The sequence below is a fragment of the Equus przewalskii genome, chromosome 2 (assembly GCF_037783145.1).
Source record: "Equus przewalskii isolate Varuska chromosome 2, EquPr2, whole genome shotgun sequence".
Classification (NCBI taxonomy): domain Eukaryota; kingdom Metazoa; phylum Chordata; class Mammalia; order Perissodactyla; family Equidae; genus Equus; species Equus przewalskii.
In genome coordinates, this window is record NC_091832.1 from 82,165,612 (window position 1) to 82,185,011 (window position 19,400).

The window sequence follows — 19,400 nt, forward strand, 5'->3', positions numbered from 1 at the left end:
TGAGGCTTACTCGGCTCTGCAGGACCTGCCCCCTGCTCCTCTTTGGTCTCAGTTGCTACCCTTTGTTCACAGTCTTCCAGCCTTGACCTCTCTGTTCTTCCTCACACACACACCTAGCGTACTCCTACTTCAGAAAATTTGTACTTGTTCTCTCTACCTAGAATGTTCTTTCCCAAGTATTTGTTTTGCTTCGCTCCTTCATACAGGTCTCTATAAGATGTCATCTCCTTAGAGAAACTTCCTTGACCATTCTATATAAAGTGGAATCTCCCCCCGATACTGCTTCTTCTGTTTTATTTTTCTTTATCAGACTTTCCTGTACATGACATTATAATAAACATTTATTTTGCAATTCTTTATTGTTTTTCTCCCCCACTGGAATGTAAAATCCTTGAAGACAGGCCTGCTATATTGTATGTACTGCAGTATCCTCAGTGCCTCAAATGGTGCTTGGGACATGGTGTGTGGCCACTTAATACTGTTGAATGTATGCTGCCATGTTATCCGACCTACATTCAGACTTCCCAGGAGAAGGGATCTGTTGGGTTGTCCAGTAATGAGTGCATCCGTTGGGTAAGATGCTAGGCCAACTGCCCACTGCCCCTTGGGCAGCTGTTAAGTCAGGTGCTGCTTATCCTTGGTATATCCAACCAGTAGTGGTCATGTGGTCATCTTCTTTCTATATCCCTTTCTTTCTACTTGAGTGGGCTGGTCCCTCCAAAAGTTTTAAGTTTCAGCTCTAGGTTCACGAGAAAACTTTTGGCAGATCCCATGCTGTGGAACAGTTGCTTCCTTAGGGTCTGGAGGAATGATAGGAAGCAGTATTTTGGCTTTCTTGACTTTCTTTATGTCCCGTGCTGTGTTGTCCTGACTTATACATTTGTGTGCTTTCTCTTCCTATTTGTTCTTCACCAGCTCTTAATTTTAGTCTGTTCTTTCTCCTCCATTTTCCTTCATTGCCTCTCTTTTCTCTCTTCTTTGCTCTCATTTGCCATTTTGCTTTGTTCTCTGTGTCATTCCAGAGCTTGCTTAGCTTGAATTCTTGTGTCTGAGAAACGTTTCGATTTACCTGCTTTTGTGTTCTCCATTCTCTCCTTTGTTCCTTATGGCTGAAGAGATGTGAGAAAGAGAACAGGACTGAAATTCTTTCCTTCCTTCATCCTCTTATTTAACTAATATTTGAAAACCTACTTCGTGCAAGACATTGTGCCAGGTTCTAGGCTACCTCAGTAAACAAAATACCCAGGTTCTCAGTTGGGGAGACAGAGAGGTTGAGTGCTTATCATTCAGTCAACAAATATTTATTGAGACTGGGATATAGTGATTAGCAAAAACAAAATATTCTTACTCATGGACCTTACATTTTGGTAAGACAGATGTATATTAATTAGGGAATTACACAAATGAATGTTAAATTACAGCTATGTTGAGTCCTATAAAGGAGGGCTACATGGTGCTATGAAAATATATACTAGGGGGATTTGTTCTGGTCAGGAGAGCTGGGGACAGCTTCCATGAAGCAGTGAAGGGTGAACTGAGATCTGAAGGCACTGTAAGAATTAACTAGGTAAAGGCAGCAGGGCAGAGGGAATAGTAGATGCGAAAGTCCAGTGCTGAGAAGGGGCTTGGAGCATTGGAGGAAGTGAAAGCATAGAGAGCAGTGAGGCCGAATGAGGCTGAAGAGGCAGGCTGGGGTCATATCCTGCAGGGCTTTGTAGGCCCTTTTAAGGACTTTGGTCCTTATTCTGTGAGCAATGGTATACTTCTGGAGTGTGTAAGCAGAGGAAAAAGGGAGAAAAGTTTTTTTTTTTTTCATTTTTAGAACACTAGTCTGAATGCTGTGGAGAATAAATGGAGTTGAGCATAGGTCTAACCAAGGGAAAGGACCTGGGAATGCCATTTAGGAGGCTATAGTGGCAGTCCAGATGAGAGTGAGGTTAAGGGTCAGCAAGGATTTTAAGCTTCCAAACCTACCCTCACCTCCTATTAAATGTATTTATTTCTGCAAAAAATTACTTTTGAAAGTTAACTTACCATAAAAAGTACAGATGCAATAAAACTTAAGTTCAAGCAAATATGAAATGGAGGATGATTTAAATAAAAGGGGGTATGAGTGGAATTAAATTACGTAATCTAGGATAAAGATAGTAACTGAAATGGAGTATAAAACTTTGCTCTGAGCTCCTGGAAGCTTAGGCAGAGAAGGAAATAGGATAGGTCATGTGACTGTTTAACAAAAAGAAGTATGCTGGTTAAGCAAAGGCTAGTCTTTTCCTTATAAACATTTAAAGTACTTTGTTATAGAAGTGATGTTAAACAACCCGGATAGATCCAGATTATTGAAACCTAAGACCTTGGAACTAGAGATCATAGCATTAATCCATTTTTGGTAGTAGTTCACATTGGTATTTCAAAAAGTAAAAATGTCAGAAAAATTCAGAGTTGAACTACATATATGCATTTCTCATTCAACCCCTTGCTATCCCTAAAGGGGAAGTGTAGGATAGTAGAGGAGATGAGAAACATGGATCAGGTAAGAAGCCCATCATGCAACCCATGGGTGTGAAGTAAACCGTTATAGGACCTTTCTTAGGACCTTCTCTTTGGCCTTCCCCAATACTTTTTTCTTGTCTGCTTCTCCAGTAGCCATTTAATTTGTGTCTATAAATAAGTATTTATAGAAGGCATGCTTCCTGCCTTGCAAGGTGCATAGTCGGGAACAAAGAATGTCATGCACAGAAATGGCGCCTTATTTCTCAGCTGTTCACTTTCCAACCACTGAAACATACTTCCAGAATCAAGAACCATAAAACCAAAATAATTTCTAATTATTTTAATGAAGTCATCCAGAGTCCCAGTGACTGTCCTTTGAGTTCTCTGCACCTGGGGCTTATTCTCCATGCATTCCCTTCCTAGCCCTGTACTTGGCCAGTGGCTTCAGCTATACTGACTACTCTCCCGATAAAATGTTAGGCCCGAAGGCACAGGAGGGTCCCAGGAGAGCCAGAGAGAGCCATACAATAGGGAACAAGAAGTCAGATAAGTCCAGATTGTTGGCACTCAAGATCTCAGCTCTTGAGATAGTGGTGTTAATCCATTTTTGGTAGTAGATCACATTGGTGTATACTCCAGGCAGAGATTTACCACATCTTATTCCCCAGTTTACCAATCCAATCTGGATCCGTACACCATTAATATGACATGACAGAGGCCCTCCAGAATCACCCTAAGGAGGAGATAAAGATCGTGAGCATAGTGAAAAGGCACCATGAAGAGGAGAGTAGTCATAAGAGGTAGAGAGCTCCTTAGAACGGGACAGTGGTCCCCATGGAGCTCCAGAACTCTGGAGTGGGATTTCCGACTTCATGAGGGGGAGATCATGGGAATTCTAGAATCAGAATTTGAAATTGGCAGAGACCTTAGCTAGATATATCAATAGTTTGAAAATAATCATCTTTAATAAAAAAGAGAAATTAATGGGGTGAGTTTTTCCTCTCAATTTATTTAATTGAATAAACTATCCTTATTTTTCTATTCTTAGGTTTCTATTGCCTTTTTTTAGTGTTAAAATAATCCTTTATTATATAAAATGATAGTGATAGTAGTTGTGGTATGTCTCTCAATCTTGCTGTCTCTTTCTTTTTGTAAGAGCTTTATTGAAATATAATTCACATACTACACAATTCACCCATTTAAAGTGTACAATTCAATGGTATTTAGTATACTCACACTGTTCAACCATCACCACAATCTGTTTTAGCACATTTTCATCACCCTCAAAAGAAACCTTGTACCCATTAGCAGTCACCCTCATTTCCTTCTAACCCTCCCAGCCCTCGGCCAAGTGGTAATCTACTTTCTGCCTCTGTGGATTTGCATATTCTGGAAATTTTATATAAGTGGAATCATATAATATGTGACCTTTTGTGTTTGGCTTCTTTCACTTAGCATACTTTTTTCCAAGGTTCACCCATGGCGTGGCATTTATCAGTACTCTACTCTTTTTTATGGCCAAATAATATGCCATTATATGGATATACCATATTTTGTTTATCTGATCAACAATTGGTGGACATTTTTTGGCTATTATGAATAATGCTGCTATGAACATTCATGAACATTCAGCAAATTTCTTATTGACTTAGGTTTTCATTTCTCTTGGGTATATACCTAGGGGTGGGATTCCTGTGTCATATAGTAACTCTATATTTAACATTTGGAGAATCTACTAGACAGTTTTCCAAAGTGCCTGCATCATTTTACATTCCCACTAGGTATATGAAGTTTCCAATTTCTCCACATCCTTGTCAGCTCTTGTTATTATTTATCTTGATTCTAGTATCCCACTGGGTGTGAAGCTGTGTCTCACTGTTGTTTGATTGCCAAATACTGAATATCCAGATGGGAAGTCGTGGCAGATATATAGAAACATAGCATGTGTGTGTGGGGTAGAATAAAACCAAATGGTCATTCTAGAACTAAAACAAATCTGAAATAAAAATTTCTTTAAATGAACTTAACAGTCAAATGTAGCTGACAAGAGAAAGAGGCAATGATCTTGAATATAGACTAATTTAAAATGATCCAATTTGAAGAACAGAAAAAGGTAAAAATAAAATGAACAGAGTATCTGGGACCTGGGTGAAAATATCAAAAGGTATAACTTATTCATTTCTGGGCTCGACTAGAACAGGAGAAGAGAGAAATGAGGCAGAATAATATTTGAAGAAATCAAATGAAATTTTCTCAAGTTTTGGTGAAAGATAAAAGACTAGATTAAAAACACAAAAATTCAATGAATTCCAAATAGGATAAATACAAAGAACATCACACCTAGCTCATCACATTCAAACTTCTGACAATCAAATATGAAAGAAAATACATAGAAAGCAGGCAGAGCAAAACAACCCATCACACTCAACAGAGGAAGACACAAATCGTGGTTGATTTTTCATCAGACAGTTACGATCAGTAGACAATAGAATGAGATCTCAACTGTAGAATGAAATATTCTTACTTGAAAAAATATAAAAGTTAATTCTGTGTCAACCTTTTAATATATTTATAAAAGTGAACAAGTCTGTGAAAACCTAATGACCAATGGTTAGCATTGCTTTAGATCAACAGTTGAAGAGATTAAATTCATAGATAAAGGTTAAGTGACTTCAGGGTAACACAAGAATTATTGTCAGAACCCTTGTCTACTGATTTCTAATCCACTGTTGTTTACAGTTAGGAAAACCTGGATCCAAATTAAGATCTCATGTTAAAGAAAAAATTTCAGGAGCCAACTCGAACCTTGCAACCATCCTTCATTTTATGAGTATCACCAGGACAAATCCTGTCTTCTTTGATGACCTGCTCTAATTCTGGCAATAAGAAACCTATTGGGTTGTAGCGTTGTTCCCAAGCCTGGCAGTCAGTGATGAGCATTTCTGCTTCCTGGAGGTTGGAATGGTATCAGTATCTGTAGAGAAAGAGAGGAATGAAAGGAAAAGCAATCTGGAAAGGGGTAGGGGCAACATTCAGTCATGGTGTGCAGAAATCTCTGAATGGGAATCTAAAAACACAATCACTTTCCAGTCATTTTTGCTAATGAAAGAATTTTTGGGGTACAGTTAATCTAAAACACCGGATAATTCAAAGTAATTTCTGTATGTGAGGTTTTTCTAATGTGCTAATGTGGGGTATTCCCAATGTTCTAAACAAGAAGGAATTCTGATGCATTTTGATTAGGTAAAGATGTGGGTATTCTGAAGCATTCTAAAACTTCTTGCTTTCCCATTTTTCTGCTCCCAGTTCATTTCCTGTCTTGTCTTTACTCCATCTTGGGAAAGAGTTAACACAACACTTTAAAAATACATTTTAAAAAATGCTAGGGGCCAGCCCGGTGGCACAGCGGTTAAGTTTGCACATTCTGCGTTGGCGGCCCGGGGTTTGCGGTTCGGATCCCAGGTGTAGACATGGCACCTCTTGGCACGCCATGCTGTGGTCGGCGTCTCACATATAAAGTAGAGGAAGATGGGCCTGGACGTTAGCTCAGAGCCAGTCTTCCTCAGCAAAAAGAGGAGGATTGGCAGCAGATATTAGCTCAGGGCTAATCTTTCTCAAAAAAAAAAAAAAAAAATACTAGACTCTCTCTATACTTTAAATCAGATTTGTTAATCTCTGTTTCAGAGAGGTAATTATGTGTTTAAATTGTTAGTATCTGCTCTTGCAGCTATAGACTCTAGGCAGGATATGAATAAATAAAATAAACATATGAGTGTGAAAGAAGACATTTTATTTGAAGACTTATAGAAAATATCAAAGGTTGATAGGTTGATCTGGTTTTGTTGAAAAATATTTGCCATAGTAATGACATGCCTAAAATGTGAATGTTCTGGAGTGGGTACAAGAGGATGACATATAAAACGATCCCCTTGTCTACCCATTCTCACCTTCACTTTCCTTAACTTTTCCCCGTCCAATCACCCAGCAAGAGCCTGGAACTGTTAACTGCTTTGTGATACTGGGCAAGCAGATGGGCAGGATGAAAGAAGTGAAGGTGAATCTAGAGACCAGTTTCAAGAAGGCGATGTCTGCAGTTGTATTTTGGAATTTGGGATGGATGATGATTTTGGACACATGATGCTTTATCCCTTTATGTGAATTGCCTATTTTAATCAATTCCAGCCAGACAGTGTGTAACCAAGGAATCCAGGTCCTAAGGAGAAGAAAAAGAGGAGAATAAAAGTGGAACATGCTTATGTGCTACAGCTGGATCAGAACAAGCTGCCTATGTGTAGCACTAAGTCTCAAGGCAAGAAAGGAGGGTAACAGATTTGGAATTAACCAGACTGCTTCCAACTTGGACTGGAGTTGGTTTGTCTCCTTTTCTCCTTCCCTCCCTGATCACTCTTTCTTCTGTTGTCCACTGTTTCTATGGTCTCCTCTTAAATGCTGATAGCCAGAGTTTTGTCCTGCATTTTCTCCCTAATTCTCTTATTCTCCTCTCCCATTCTCCATGATTTCAGCCATCACCTGTAATGCTTAATTGCCAGTTTTTGTTTCTCAGCACATACTTTATTTCTGAATAAAAATTTAAAGCAAAGTATAACCACTTAAGTTTTTTTATGTATATATACACACATATGTAAAAGTTCATATATATATATACTATTTAAATTGTCAAGTAGTTTGATAAGATATACAAAATAAATAAATAAAAAACAGAAGTTCTCTGCCTTATTGCCCTCAGTTCACACTATCCAAAGGCAATATCTTTCAATTCTTAGCTCTTTCTTTTAGTATTTTCCCTGGTATTTTCAAAAAACCCTAAATATTGCTATTAAAATTTTTTTCTTTCAGTTTTAGAATATTGTATTTTTACTGTAGAAGGTGAGGATTGACCCAACAATCGCTGCCAACCCTCCACTTCCTTTTCACCATCCTCTTATCCTAGTAGTACAACTTTTGTTGGATCAGTACTTAAAGTGTATGTTCTTGTGACTATGTAAACATTATTTGCTACTGGGCCATATTGGGTACTGTGATTACATTTCTTGTAAAACTTTCTGCTTCTCCTGGAGTTAATAATGTGGTCTCCCTTCTTTGTTTTCTTAGTTTTCTGTATATCTATTACTAATTCATCATTCCTCAAACTCTCTGCCAGAAGTGTAAATCTCTCAGTGTTGAATATTCTCAGGCATTCAACCCATACATAGTATCTTTTCTGGAGACCTCTGTCCTCTTGCTCCAATCTTGGCACTTTTCTTGATGATTTTCCTGGGGATTCTCTTCTGTGTTCTATCTCTTTTTTTTCTGGATCTCATGTTTTCCTGCCCCCTCCCCCCCCCCCCATTTTGGTGAAGCACATTCTCCTATGCTTCCTGAGAAAATGTGCATAAGAGGTAATATTTTTACTGCTTTGTAAATTTGAAAATGTGTTAATTCTATCCCACACTTGATTGATAGTTTGTATATGGGTAGAATTCTAGTCTGGAAGTAATTTTCCCTCAGCATTTTAAAGTTCTTACTGTATTTTCTTTGAGCTTTCGGTGTTGTTATTGAAAAGTCCTATCATTTTGATTTCTGTATATGTTAGTTATCTGTTGTTGCATAGCGAGTTATCCAAAAGCTTTGAGGCTTAAACAACATACATTTATCTCACAGTTTCTGTGGGTCAGGAATCAGGTGTGACTTAGATGAATGCCTCTGACTCAAGGTCTCTCAAGAGGCTGCAATCAAGGTGGGCTGCAGTCATCTCAAAGCTTGACTCTGGAAGCATCTGTTTCCAAACTCACTTATATTGGCAGGCTCTGAGTCTTCACTAGCTGTTGGCTGGAGACGTCAGTTTTATATGGGCCTCTCCCTAAGGCTACTCACCACATGGCACCTTCTCTCACAGCAATAGCTCTGAGAGAGAGCTCAGATTGTGACCCCAAAAAAGCTTAAGACAAAATTCCCTGACTGGCGTTTAGGAAGTGATTTGGCAAAAAGTAAGAAAAGTTTCTAATATAGTGCCTATCTTGAGATCATCATTTCTTTTTCTACCTCTACGCCCTGTCCCTAGTCCAAGGTGACCTAGAGTTTCCTTCTGCCTACCCATCTTACCACTTTGATTTGTCTGTTGATTCATTCATGAAATCATTCAAGTATTTATTGAGAACCTATCTTTGTGCTAGCCACCAGCTAGAATTCATCATTGCATGTAGTGTGCTGCTGTCAGTATCCACCTCACACTGATGAGGGAATCTCCACAGATGTGGATGGCCCAAGTGCAAGCTGACCTGCCAAGGCCAGTGCCCTGCAACAGCATCCTGGCCACCCACAACAAGGCTCCAGGATACAGTGTGTCCACACACTAGAGAAAGAGGAGAGAGGGAAGTGTGGAAATCTGTGTGTCCTGTTCCTCTGGTTCCATCTTCTCATCATCCCCAAACTCCCATCCATTCCTAGGACCTGAGTCCTCCCTAGCCTCCATACTCCATCCTATTCCAGTTCTAAACCCAGTAGTCTTGGGCCTAAGTGGAGACCACTCACCTGGCAGATCTTTCTTTTTGGGAGAAGAACATGGGCAAGACCCTAAGATAGACATACCGTATCATTAAAGTATAATGACACATCTTATATCTAGATTCACTGAACAGAGAGGCTTTCCATATATTGAAATGTCTCAGGTTGATGTTAAAGGCCAAATTTTTATAAATGTCTACCCGTTAGTGGGGATTGATGTGGATTAAGGCTGCCCCAGCTAGAGAAGCCCAAGGTGACCTGGCCTACATGCCAAACTATATGACCCAGTGGACTTTTTTTTATGGTATGAATTAGGACTGCCCCAGGGAGAGAAGCCCGGGGCATCCTCACCTGCATGCCGATCTATATGGCCAGATTCGTATCTAAAGTTATATGACCGCACTATAACCAGACCCCATCTGCACTGAAATCATTTAATGACTTTTTACATCATCTTTTCTTTTTTTCCAGTAAAAATAAGTCACGTACCCATGCCTTATAAAATTAGCCCTAACCCTCAACTCGGGGCAGCAGCAGGAGCTCTGACTGCCCGTGGGTCTTGTCCCCACGCACCAGCTCTGCCTGCCCATGGGTCTTGTCCCCATGCCAGCGGGGGCAGCAGCAGGAGCTCTGACTGCCCGTGGGTCCTGTCCCCACGCACCAGCGCTGACTGCCCATGGGTCCTGTCCCCATGCGGCAGCAGCAGGAGCTCTGACTGCCTGTGGGTCTTGTCCCCACACACTAGCTCTGCCTGCCCATGGGACCTGTCCCCATGCCAGCGGGGGCAGCAGCAGGAGCTCTGACTGCCCGTGGGTCTTGTCCCCACACACCAGCTCTGCCTGCCCATGGGACCTGTCCCCATGCCAGCGGGGGCAGCAGCAGGAGCTCTAACTGCCCGTGGGTTCTGTCCCCATGCACCAGCTCTGCTTGCCCATAGGTCCTGTCCCCATGCCAGCGGGGGCAGCAGAAGCAGCAGCAGCAGGAGCTCTGACTGCCCGTGGGTCCTGTCCCCATGCACCAGCTCTGCTTGCCCATGGGTCCTGTCCCCATGCCAGCGGGGGCAGCAGAAGCAGCAGCAGCAGGAGCTCTGACTGCCTGTGGGTCCTGTCCCCACGCACCAGCTCTGCCTGCCCATGGGTCCTGTCCCCATGCCAGTGGGGGCAGCAGCAGAAGCTCTGCCTGCCCATGGGTCCTGTCCCCATGCTATTCCACACTATTCTCTAAATAAAAGAGCACTACTGCCAGATCTTGAGAGTCTAAGAAATCTTTCTTTCGACTCCTCGGCTCACCGATCCCGCATCAGGGATCTTGATAATTACATACTTACCTGCCTTCTTTAGCAGCATACATGGAACATAATCTTTTACTTGATGATTCAAGGTTGTCATCAGGACTATCAAGTATGTAGGTTGTAAATCCAATGATGCTTTCAGATGTTTTAGAGGTTTATAAGCTGCTTACTTTTGTCCTGTTTTCTTTAACTGAATTGACATTTTGTAGTACTTGTATATCTTTTTTTGGTCCCTGCTATCTTTTTGCTACTCTCAGCCTACTCTGCTTATAAATGACTGTGAGCAAGAAAAATAAATGAACAAGCTTGTGCCTGAAATCATTGAATAGTGTTTGTACTTTGAGTTCCCACTGCTTGAAATGCTTTTTTCCTAGATTCTCTTAGCTAAATCAGTCATCTCCTTCAAGTCTTTGCTCAAATGACTCCTTACTGAAACCCTCTTTGACTACCCTATTTAAAATTACAATATGCCTCCTGCCCCTGCATTCTAGATGCCTCTTTCCTTTCACAATATTTCTTTCTAACATGCTTGATGATTTACATATTTAATATGTGCATTGATTATAAGCCCCATGAGGGTAAAGATCTTTGTTTTGGTTCCTGCTACATCCAAGAGCCTTGGAATGGTGCCAGGCATATAGTATCCTCTCAGGACTTTCTCAGGGCGCGCTATTCAACAGTAACATCCCGTGGGTGAAGTGTCGTATTATTCTATATGATAACTTATTGAGCCCAAAACCCTATGCCTGTCCCTTCCGCACTGCACCTCAGGGACTTACCTGGCAGAAGGGATAGTAGAAAGGCACAGCCAGCAGGGCCCATGTCTCTGTCCTCAGAATCAGCGCTTCCTGTTTCCTGGACTCAGGCTCCCAGAGAGGGGCCAGCTGGGGAGCAGCCAGAGAAGGGGGACAGGACCAGCTTCTCCTCCTGTTTGGATTCCTCTGCTTCACCCCGTTCCTATCCTTTGTTTTTTACCTAGGGCCAGGCACTGAAGGGATGGCACTTCAGAAGTGCAGCTGCAGGACCCAGGGGGAGGAGCTGGTGCCTGAGGTGCCCCCTGCTGTCCAGGGAGGACAGAGTGTCTGGGGTTCCTGCCTGTTGGGTGGAGGAGGGGAGGTAGGAGGGGTGAGGGCAGTAGCTGCCTGCCTGGAGCAGATTGGAGGGCACTGGAAGGAACAGGACTCTGTCTCCTCTAGCAAGGAAGCAGGAGGTGGACAGGATTCTTCAAAAGCAAGAAATGGAAAAGAGGAAATAAATCCAGTACCTGGCTAATTTTTCCTCAGTTTTTTGTTTTCATCTTCATTACAGTGTTAGCCATAGAATATTACAAGTCAGATTTTCCAGGGAATAGACTCTAAGACAGAGATTTGTATGCAAGAAGTTTATTGGGGAGTGGTCTCAGGATCACTGCTTCAAGAGGGGATGGAAGCAGGATTGGCAGAGGGAGAATTAGACTGTAATATATTTGCAACAGAGGCCTCAGCCAGTCCTACAAATTGCTCTGGAGCTGGGGTGGCCCTTCAGAGATGTCCTGAACTGAGATAAGAAGGCTGGGCCTTTGACCTTTTGCATGATTGGATGTAGGCTGCCTCCTAGGAGGGAGCATTACCTGTTATGAGGTGGCTCTGTTGGCAATTCTTGGCATAGGGCTTAGCTGTGAACTGTTAGCAGCCACCACTGCTGGTTGCTAGGAGAATGAATGCTTCAGTCCTGAAAGGGGGTCTGGGTGGTGCAGCACAGCATCAGCTACAGACTTCTTCCCTGTGCCTTTTGTGTTTTCTGTATCAATTGTTTGTAGGGTTCTAGGTCTGTGGAGGCAGAATTCAGTAAACTGTTAAAGCATGTTATCGCTCTCTTATAGCTTAAAATATTGAGAGGTTTGGAAGAAACATATGATTAATTAAAAAATAATAGAAGACCAGACAATGTAGCTATTTTGGTAAGGTTTATTCAGTTATAAGCAACAGAGTCCCACTTAAACTAGCTTAAGCAAAGAGGGGATTATCTTAAACATATTGTTATGGGCTCAAATGTGTCTCCCAAAGAATTTATACATTGAAGTGCTGATCAGAATATGACCATGGGGCCAGCCCCGTGGCTGAGTGGTTAAGTTCACACACTCCACTTCGGCAGCCCACGGTTCGGATCCTAGGCACGGACACGGCACCACTCGTTAGGCCATGTTGAGGCGGCGTCCCACGTGCCACAACTAGAAGGACCCACAACTAAAAATATACAACTATGTACGGGGGGGATTTGGGGAGTAAAAAGCAGGAAAAAAAGAAAAGATTATGACCATGTTTGGAGATAATGTCTTTAAAGATGCAATTAAGATAAAATTAGGTCACTGAGGGTGGGCCTTAATCCAGTATGACTGGTGTCCTTATAGAAAGAGAAAATGTGGACACAGACTCATACAGAGGGAGAAGACGGCTTTCTACAAGGCGCAGAGGCCTGGAATAGATCCTTCCTTCACTTCCCTCAGGAGGAACCAACCCTGCTGACACCTTGATATCAGACTTCTCACCCCTAGAACTGTGAGAAAACAAATTTCTGTTCTTTAAGCCACTCCGTCTGTGGTTTGTTATGACAGCCCTAGCAAACGTATACAGATATCTATGGAACAGTGAGGAGAACAGAGTAACAAGGACATCTGGAGCTATCATAGGACAGACTTGGAGACCAGAGTGGGAGACCAGAGCTGGAAGGGATCTCAGGATTCATGATGGCTCAAAAGAGCTCATAGCAGGAGTTCAGGATCTTCATTCTGGTCCTTTGCCATTAATATGGCTCAACCACAGTTCATGTCGTTTCTTTCTATCCTACCATAAATGCCTCAAGTTTTTCCTCATTTTCCGTTCGGATTCCCAAGAATTTGGACAGATCATCTTTTCTTACCAGGCCACAGGTTCACGGCTATGGACTAATTGTCTTTGGAGTAAGTGCCGTTATGCAGGAAGCAGGAAAGATGAGGATGCAAAAATATGGCCAGCTAAGCAGCAGAGACTGTTGTAGTGGGACAGATGCCAGATTTGCTATATCTCAGTGCAGTAAGATGTCTACCTCTTTAAACACATTTTTTTAAGATTTTAGAAGTGAACACTTGAAAAAAGTTAATTTTCTGTTACTTATTTACTGACTGCCCCAACTATGAATTTTTGCCTGTGTTTTTCAGATCCTCTTGTCTTCTATTTGTATCTGCTCGATGGAGATGAAAATCTCCTACTATTACATTTATGTTAGTTCCTCTATATATTTTTAACAGTTCTTGTTTTATGCATCCTGTTTTTGTGCAAGTGGTTTATATATTCATTCTGATTATGTATCTATCACTCTCTGTGCTTTTTATCATTATGTAATGACTCTCTTAGTACTTTTCAACTTGATTTTTTCTGAAATTAATATTGCAGTCTCCAATTTTATCCTGCTCATTTAATTGAAGAAAAAGATTTCCTATTCATATCGCAACCATCTATGTGGGCATTCCAATTAATTTATGGTACTTACAGGCAATTTTAACTATTCGGTCAACTCATTTAAGTATAGATTTTTAAAAAGTCAGACCTCATCTCAAATTTGAGATGTGCCTTCAAGTCATGTTTGGAGTAAAGGTAGTCATTTTGCAAAGATATCAAAGCTCTGTAGAGGTCTTTCTGTTGATTTATCAAAGGAACGGAAATTTGCTAGACACTCCTTTCCCTGTGAAGGTCTTGTGGTTGTCCTAGATCCTTGGACTTCTGTATTCCTGGACAAATCTGAAGTTGCTGATTAATACTCTTTACATATTGGTTAGATTGCTCACAGAATCTCTTCTTTTCTCTTTTGTTTAAATGCTTTATAAAAATATGTTTTTGGTATTGGTTTCAATTTAGTTGGAAATAAGCTTTATTGGAGGTAACTAAGACACCAGCTCCTTACGCTGAAAATGAGAAGTAAAAGGAACAAATTAAATAGTTGTCTTGCTTTTCTTGTCCAGATTGTCATTCAGAGTAAAAAAATGAGTTTAGTTAATGAGGGAAGAATTCCAGCTAATAAATGTGGTTGGACTGATAGAATTTGAAAACCACCACATGTAGGCCCTCAAGAGATAATTAATTCAAGGAACGATTATTAATAGTTGAAAGCTTTAGATGAAAGGTTGATGGAGTGCTCAGGCTGTAGCTATTTGAACCCTGTGATCAATCTTAGCATCATGAAAAGTAGGATAAGGCAGACATGTGCCTCCTGATATGACATAGTATGAAGCAATATCCAATGAAGTATTCTTGTAAAAAAAATGAAACCTGAATCTCTGAAGCTACTTCCACTTACAGCAAATACAGGGGATAAAGGAGTTAAGTTAAATTACAACATGAGGAAGTTAACAGTCAAATCCAGAATGTGGGACATTTTATAAAACAACTGACCTGGTTTCTATAATAAGTCAATGGTGTGAGGGTAAAAAGAGAGGGAAACTCCTCTAGTTGAAAAGAAATTTAAGAGACATAAGTGGGTATACTCCTTGTTTGGATCCTGATTTGACAAACCAATTCTAAAAAGACATTTTGATACAATCAAGGAGGTTTGACAATGAATTGGGGATTAGATGGTATGAAGGAGTTATTGTTAATCTTGATAGGTGTGATAATGACATTGAGCTATGTAAGAAAATGTCCATTTTTAAAGAGAGAGTTGGAACCTATGAGTCCTTTTTAAATCTAAGCTAAACTCTTTTATCATATTGGAGAAATCTCCTCTGGTTTTCAGCCCACAAAACAGTGCTATTCTGTTGTTTTCAAAGAGGTGGGTTGTATAACCTTAAGTCACCTTTTCCCTAAGGTCTGTATTTTCCTGTTGTACCATAAAGGCATTGGAATGAGTTGATGATCTCAAAGAACATTCCCCTACAAATATTTTTCTTCTTTTTGGTTTAGCAATGTTGGTTCTGCCATTTTACTGCTCGCTTGCTTCTTCTAAGATAAGGAAACGCCAAGGAGTTGAAAGCAAGACAGTAGGTGCTTCATGGTCACTCCAGGGACTTTCCTGAAGACAGCTCTTTTAGCTTTCTGCCTCTCTCATCATGCTTTGTCTCCAGGTTGTAGATTCTCTGTTCCCAGGTCATTACCCTGTTATCATTAAAGTTAATCTATAAATACCCCTGCTGTACAAATAATTGTTGGTTTGGAGAGTGGCACTGTGGTGGTGGTGTTAAGAGCTTTATTACTTATAATGTGGCTGTGGCCAAGTTATAACCTTTCTATCTTCGCAAAATGAGAATAATAATGCCCTACAAGATCTTTGCAAGAATTATACAGCAAGTACTTAGCTTGGGTTTGGCCTATTTAAGCGTGCAATAATAAATAATAGCTGCTGTTTTTATTATTGTAGTTGTTGAACTAATATCCCAGTTTTAGATGTCAACTTAATTCTGGGCAAACAGGTCATCTTGATGATGGCTTAAATTTGATGTTGATGGTGCCTATAGACCAGCATTTCTCAACCTTGGCACTGTTGACAGTTTGGTCCAGGTGATTCTTTGTTTTGGGGGGCTGTCCTGTGTGTTACAGGATGTTAAGAAGCAATTCTAGCCTTTACCTCCTAGATGCCAGGAGTACTACCTACGCTCAGTTGTGCCAACCAAAATGTCTCCAGACATTGCCAGATGTCCCCTGGGGGGCAGAATCACCGTTGAGAACCACTGCTGTAGAGCAAGGATACCACTTCAGGGATGCAATGTTCTCTTGAGCATGCTGAGACTAAAACAGGGACAACAGTAGATTTGCAAGTTTTGTGGCGTTTTATCTGTATTTCCAGGAAGGGCAAATGGATTCCATTGCCTTTTTTCTAATTCAGCCCATTAGATTAATCTATTGTATTGGAAATGAATAAATTCCCTATAAAACAATCTCCTAAAGAATAGCTGATTTCTCTAGCACATGTGTATCAGGCCCTGGCTTTTGTCTTTTCTGTCACCTTGCAGCAATAAACACGTATGCCCTCTATTAAAAGATTCAATTTGGTCTTAGTTCTTGGACAAGAAATTTTTAGTCTAGCTTTGGTTCCACTAACCAGTGTGTCCTGGAACTAGTTCATATCCTTGGCATCCATTATGTCAGGGCCAAATTCTGGACAACCTTTTAGAGACAACCTTCTTCATCCCAGCTCTTTGCCTTGTTGGCCAGTGTATGGTTTCCCTTGCCTGCACTCACCTTCTCCACAGGGACTGATCCTGCTCTGAGCATCTTACTTGCCCAGGGCCCCTACTGCCCTTTAACCAATCCCCCTTTGCAGAAGTTGGTCTTGATCTTTTGATCACTAAAAGAAAAAATATTTCCCATCTTACATTTATTCACTTAAACTCATAGTGAAGGAATTCTTCCTTGTAGTTTTGACAGCTGACTTTCTATAGTCTATAGCTCTCATTTTGTTATTTAGAAAATAAGGTTTGATACTCTGTTTGCAGGACACTATACTAGATGCTGCTAGAAGGTCAAGATGAGTAGGACAACAGGTTCTCTTCTCATGCCTGTTTTTACCTATTCAGAGGGAGAAGTAAAGCTGTGTGCACCCAAATTTATTATAAATGGAGACTAGGAGTGTAAAAGGTACAAATAACTGGAACCAAAGGGCAGATGTTGTTTTGGCATTGTATAAGGAAGCTGAGGACTGTAATAGAGTTCTCTAACAATGAATGGAGGTAATTTGATATAGTGGAAAGAACCAAATCTTTTGAGTCAGACAGTCCTGGATAAATCTGTTTAATCAAATATTACCTGTGTAATCATAGGCAAGTTACTTAACTTCTCTGAGCCTCAGTTGTTTTGTGTGTTTGCTTTCATTTGTAAAGGTAGGGTAACTAATACCTTCTTGAGTTGTTAGGACTAAATAAGATAATATTTAAAGTGACCAACATAGTAACTAATACAGAGGGGGCATAAAGTAAAATATAAATTCCTGCCATAGTTAGAGATGAGATAAAGATGTCATGTCACCCAGAGAATCCACTTAGGATCTTTCACAGGCAACATGACTTGGCTCAAGTCATCTCAATCTAGGCTCTGGGCCCTTAGCTTTTTTTTGTTTTTAAGATTTTATTTTTCCTTCTTCTTCCCAAGGCCCCCCAGTACATAGTTGTATATTTTTAGTTGTGGGTCCCTCTAGTTGTGTCATGTGGGATGCCGCCTCAGCATGGCTTGATGAGCAGTGCCATGTCCACGCCCACGATGTGAACTGGCGAAACCCTGGGCCGCCGAAGTGGAGCGCGAACTTAACCACTTAGCCACAGGGTCAGCCCCTGGGCCCTTAGCTTTTTAGCTTCTGAAATTCAGGGCTTGTCAGAGCATCTAGAATAGATCAGATTCAAGAGACGGACTCACTAAATCTTAGGAGACTTGTATATGAACCAGAACGTTTATTTGCAAAGAGGACTCTTCATTTCCATTATTTGGAATTTTCATTTTTCCCAACCAGGGCGCACACCTTCTTGATCTGAGTAGGGAAACCGAATTAGTAGTTTGAAGAGGCTTTGGATCAGAACAAATGGAGTGGCTAATATCCATGAGCATTTCACTTACTAGGATGAAATATGCCTTCTTTACAAAAACTAGGTGAAAGAACACTTCTTCATAACAACGTATTTTTCTAAATAAATGCAAAGTTTCTCTCTCCCTTAACAGTCTAGGGTCTGATGAACTCGTATAGTTACCTGGCTTTTGCTTTCTTAGATTCCGTGCTGACCATCCGCTTCCTAATACTGTTTTTCTTCAGTTGGTGCATAAGACTGTTGATTAAATTTATGCTTTCTCAGGTGTGATCTCATTCCTGGTATGTTGCTTTGAGATTATACCCGAATTTCCAAGTTTAGCTTATTACTAAAACACGTAAGGCATGTATTTACTGAAATTTTTTGCGTTCTTTCTACGGATGACTATCTCACTCCATCTCATCCATTATTTGTATATTTTATTTGTTAAGTTTCAGTTTTAGAGGATTCTGGTGGGCAAGGGTGTGACAGTGCTGTGTAGTGAAAATAGTTCCCATTCCCCCATTCCCAACAGTTACTTTTCCAGTGCTGCTTTATCAAGAAATGTAAGGATCATCCACTGGGTCTGTTAAACAAGCAAACTTACGCCTTGAGTTGAGTTGTATCAGATAACTTGTAAGGTTCCTTCCAGCGATTTTAAGATTCTCAATCCTGCTTCTGTCTCCTTGTTGGATTTCTTGGCTGTAGTGTCTAGATCCATCATCTTCTCTCACATTCTTTTGTCTTTTTTACTTATTTAGAATCCTACATATTTAGTGAGTTTATCTTTTCTTTTGCTGAAGCATTGTCCACACTGCCAATTATGCCTTACTTGCAATTTTGTAGTGCTGTCATCTAAAAAAAACCCCTGAGATTTAGTAACATAAACAGTGTCCCTTTGAGAATAAATTGTAATCATTCTTTGAATCTTGCTTATACTTTGTATGATTTTTGTATTTGAGGAATTAGTTTTTTTCAAGATTCTTGCTATTTTCTTCATGTGTATGGAAAGCTTTTTAATGGCCCAGATTTAATTTACTTATTTTTATGTAATTATCTCTGCAGTTATTAATGGAAATTTTCATTTTCAAACACTGATTTTATTGGTATTTAATGAAATTTGAGCAAGGGATGTTTACTTTGCTGTTGTTCATTCCACTGTCTTGCCAAAACTCCTCCCAATTATTTTTTACTACTATTTGTCATGTAATACAGAGCATCCTGGTATTATTTTAATCAACATCTTATGAAATCCATAAATTAATCCAGCTCTGGCCAGTGTCAGATCTCATGTTGTTTTTTTTTTTTTTAAGATTTTATTTTTCCTTTTTCTCCCCAAAGCCCCACGGTACGTAGTTCTGTATTTTTAGTTGTGGGTCCCTCTAGGTGTGGCATGTGGGGTGCCGCCCCAGCATGGCCTGATGAGTGGTGCCACGTCCACGCCCAGCATCTGAACTGGCGAAAGCTTGGGCCACCAAAGCCGAGCGCGTGACCTTAACCACTCAGCCACGGGGCCAGCCCCAGATCTCATGTTCTTAACCACTCTTTGTATAACAGAGGCGCAAGAGAAAGATAGAGATAAAGCAGCCATACATTTCTTTTCTTGTCTTT

At 40.6% G+C, this 19,400-nt stretch overlaps 2 protein-coding genes and 1 long non-coding RNA gene across 24 annotated transcripts in view; 2 read left to right on the forward strand and 1 right to left on the reverse strand.

Annotated features, from left to right (window-relative positions):
* The window catches only part of SH3D19 (SH3 domain containing 19), a 163,089-nt gene that overhangs the window by 22,734 nt on the left and 120,955 nt on the right, over nucleotides 1–19,400 (forward strand). The gene's annotated exons all lie outside the window — the stretch shown is intronic.
* Nucleotides 2,829–11,224, reverse strand: PRSS48 (serine protease 48). Its single transcript, XM_070611604.1, is given in 7 exon segments — nucleotides 2,829–2,963; nucleotides 2,966–3,226; nucleotides 5,299–5,467; nucleotides 6,431–6,708; nucleotides 8,687–8,750; nucleotides 8,752–8,845; nucleotides 11,050–11,224. Coding segments are annotated over 7 exon segments (1,062 nt in total). The 5' UTR covers nucleotides 11,111–11,224.
* Nucleotides 3,391–7,099, forward strand: LOC139082061 (uncharacterized). Its single transcript, XR_011537754.1, has 2 exons — nucleotides 3,391–3,481; nucleotides 6,676–7,099. It is a non-coding gene; the product is annotated as an uncharacterized lncRNA (long non-coding RNA).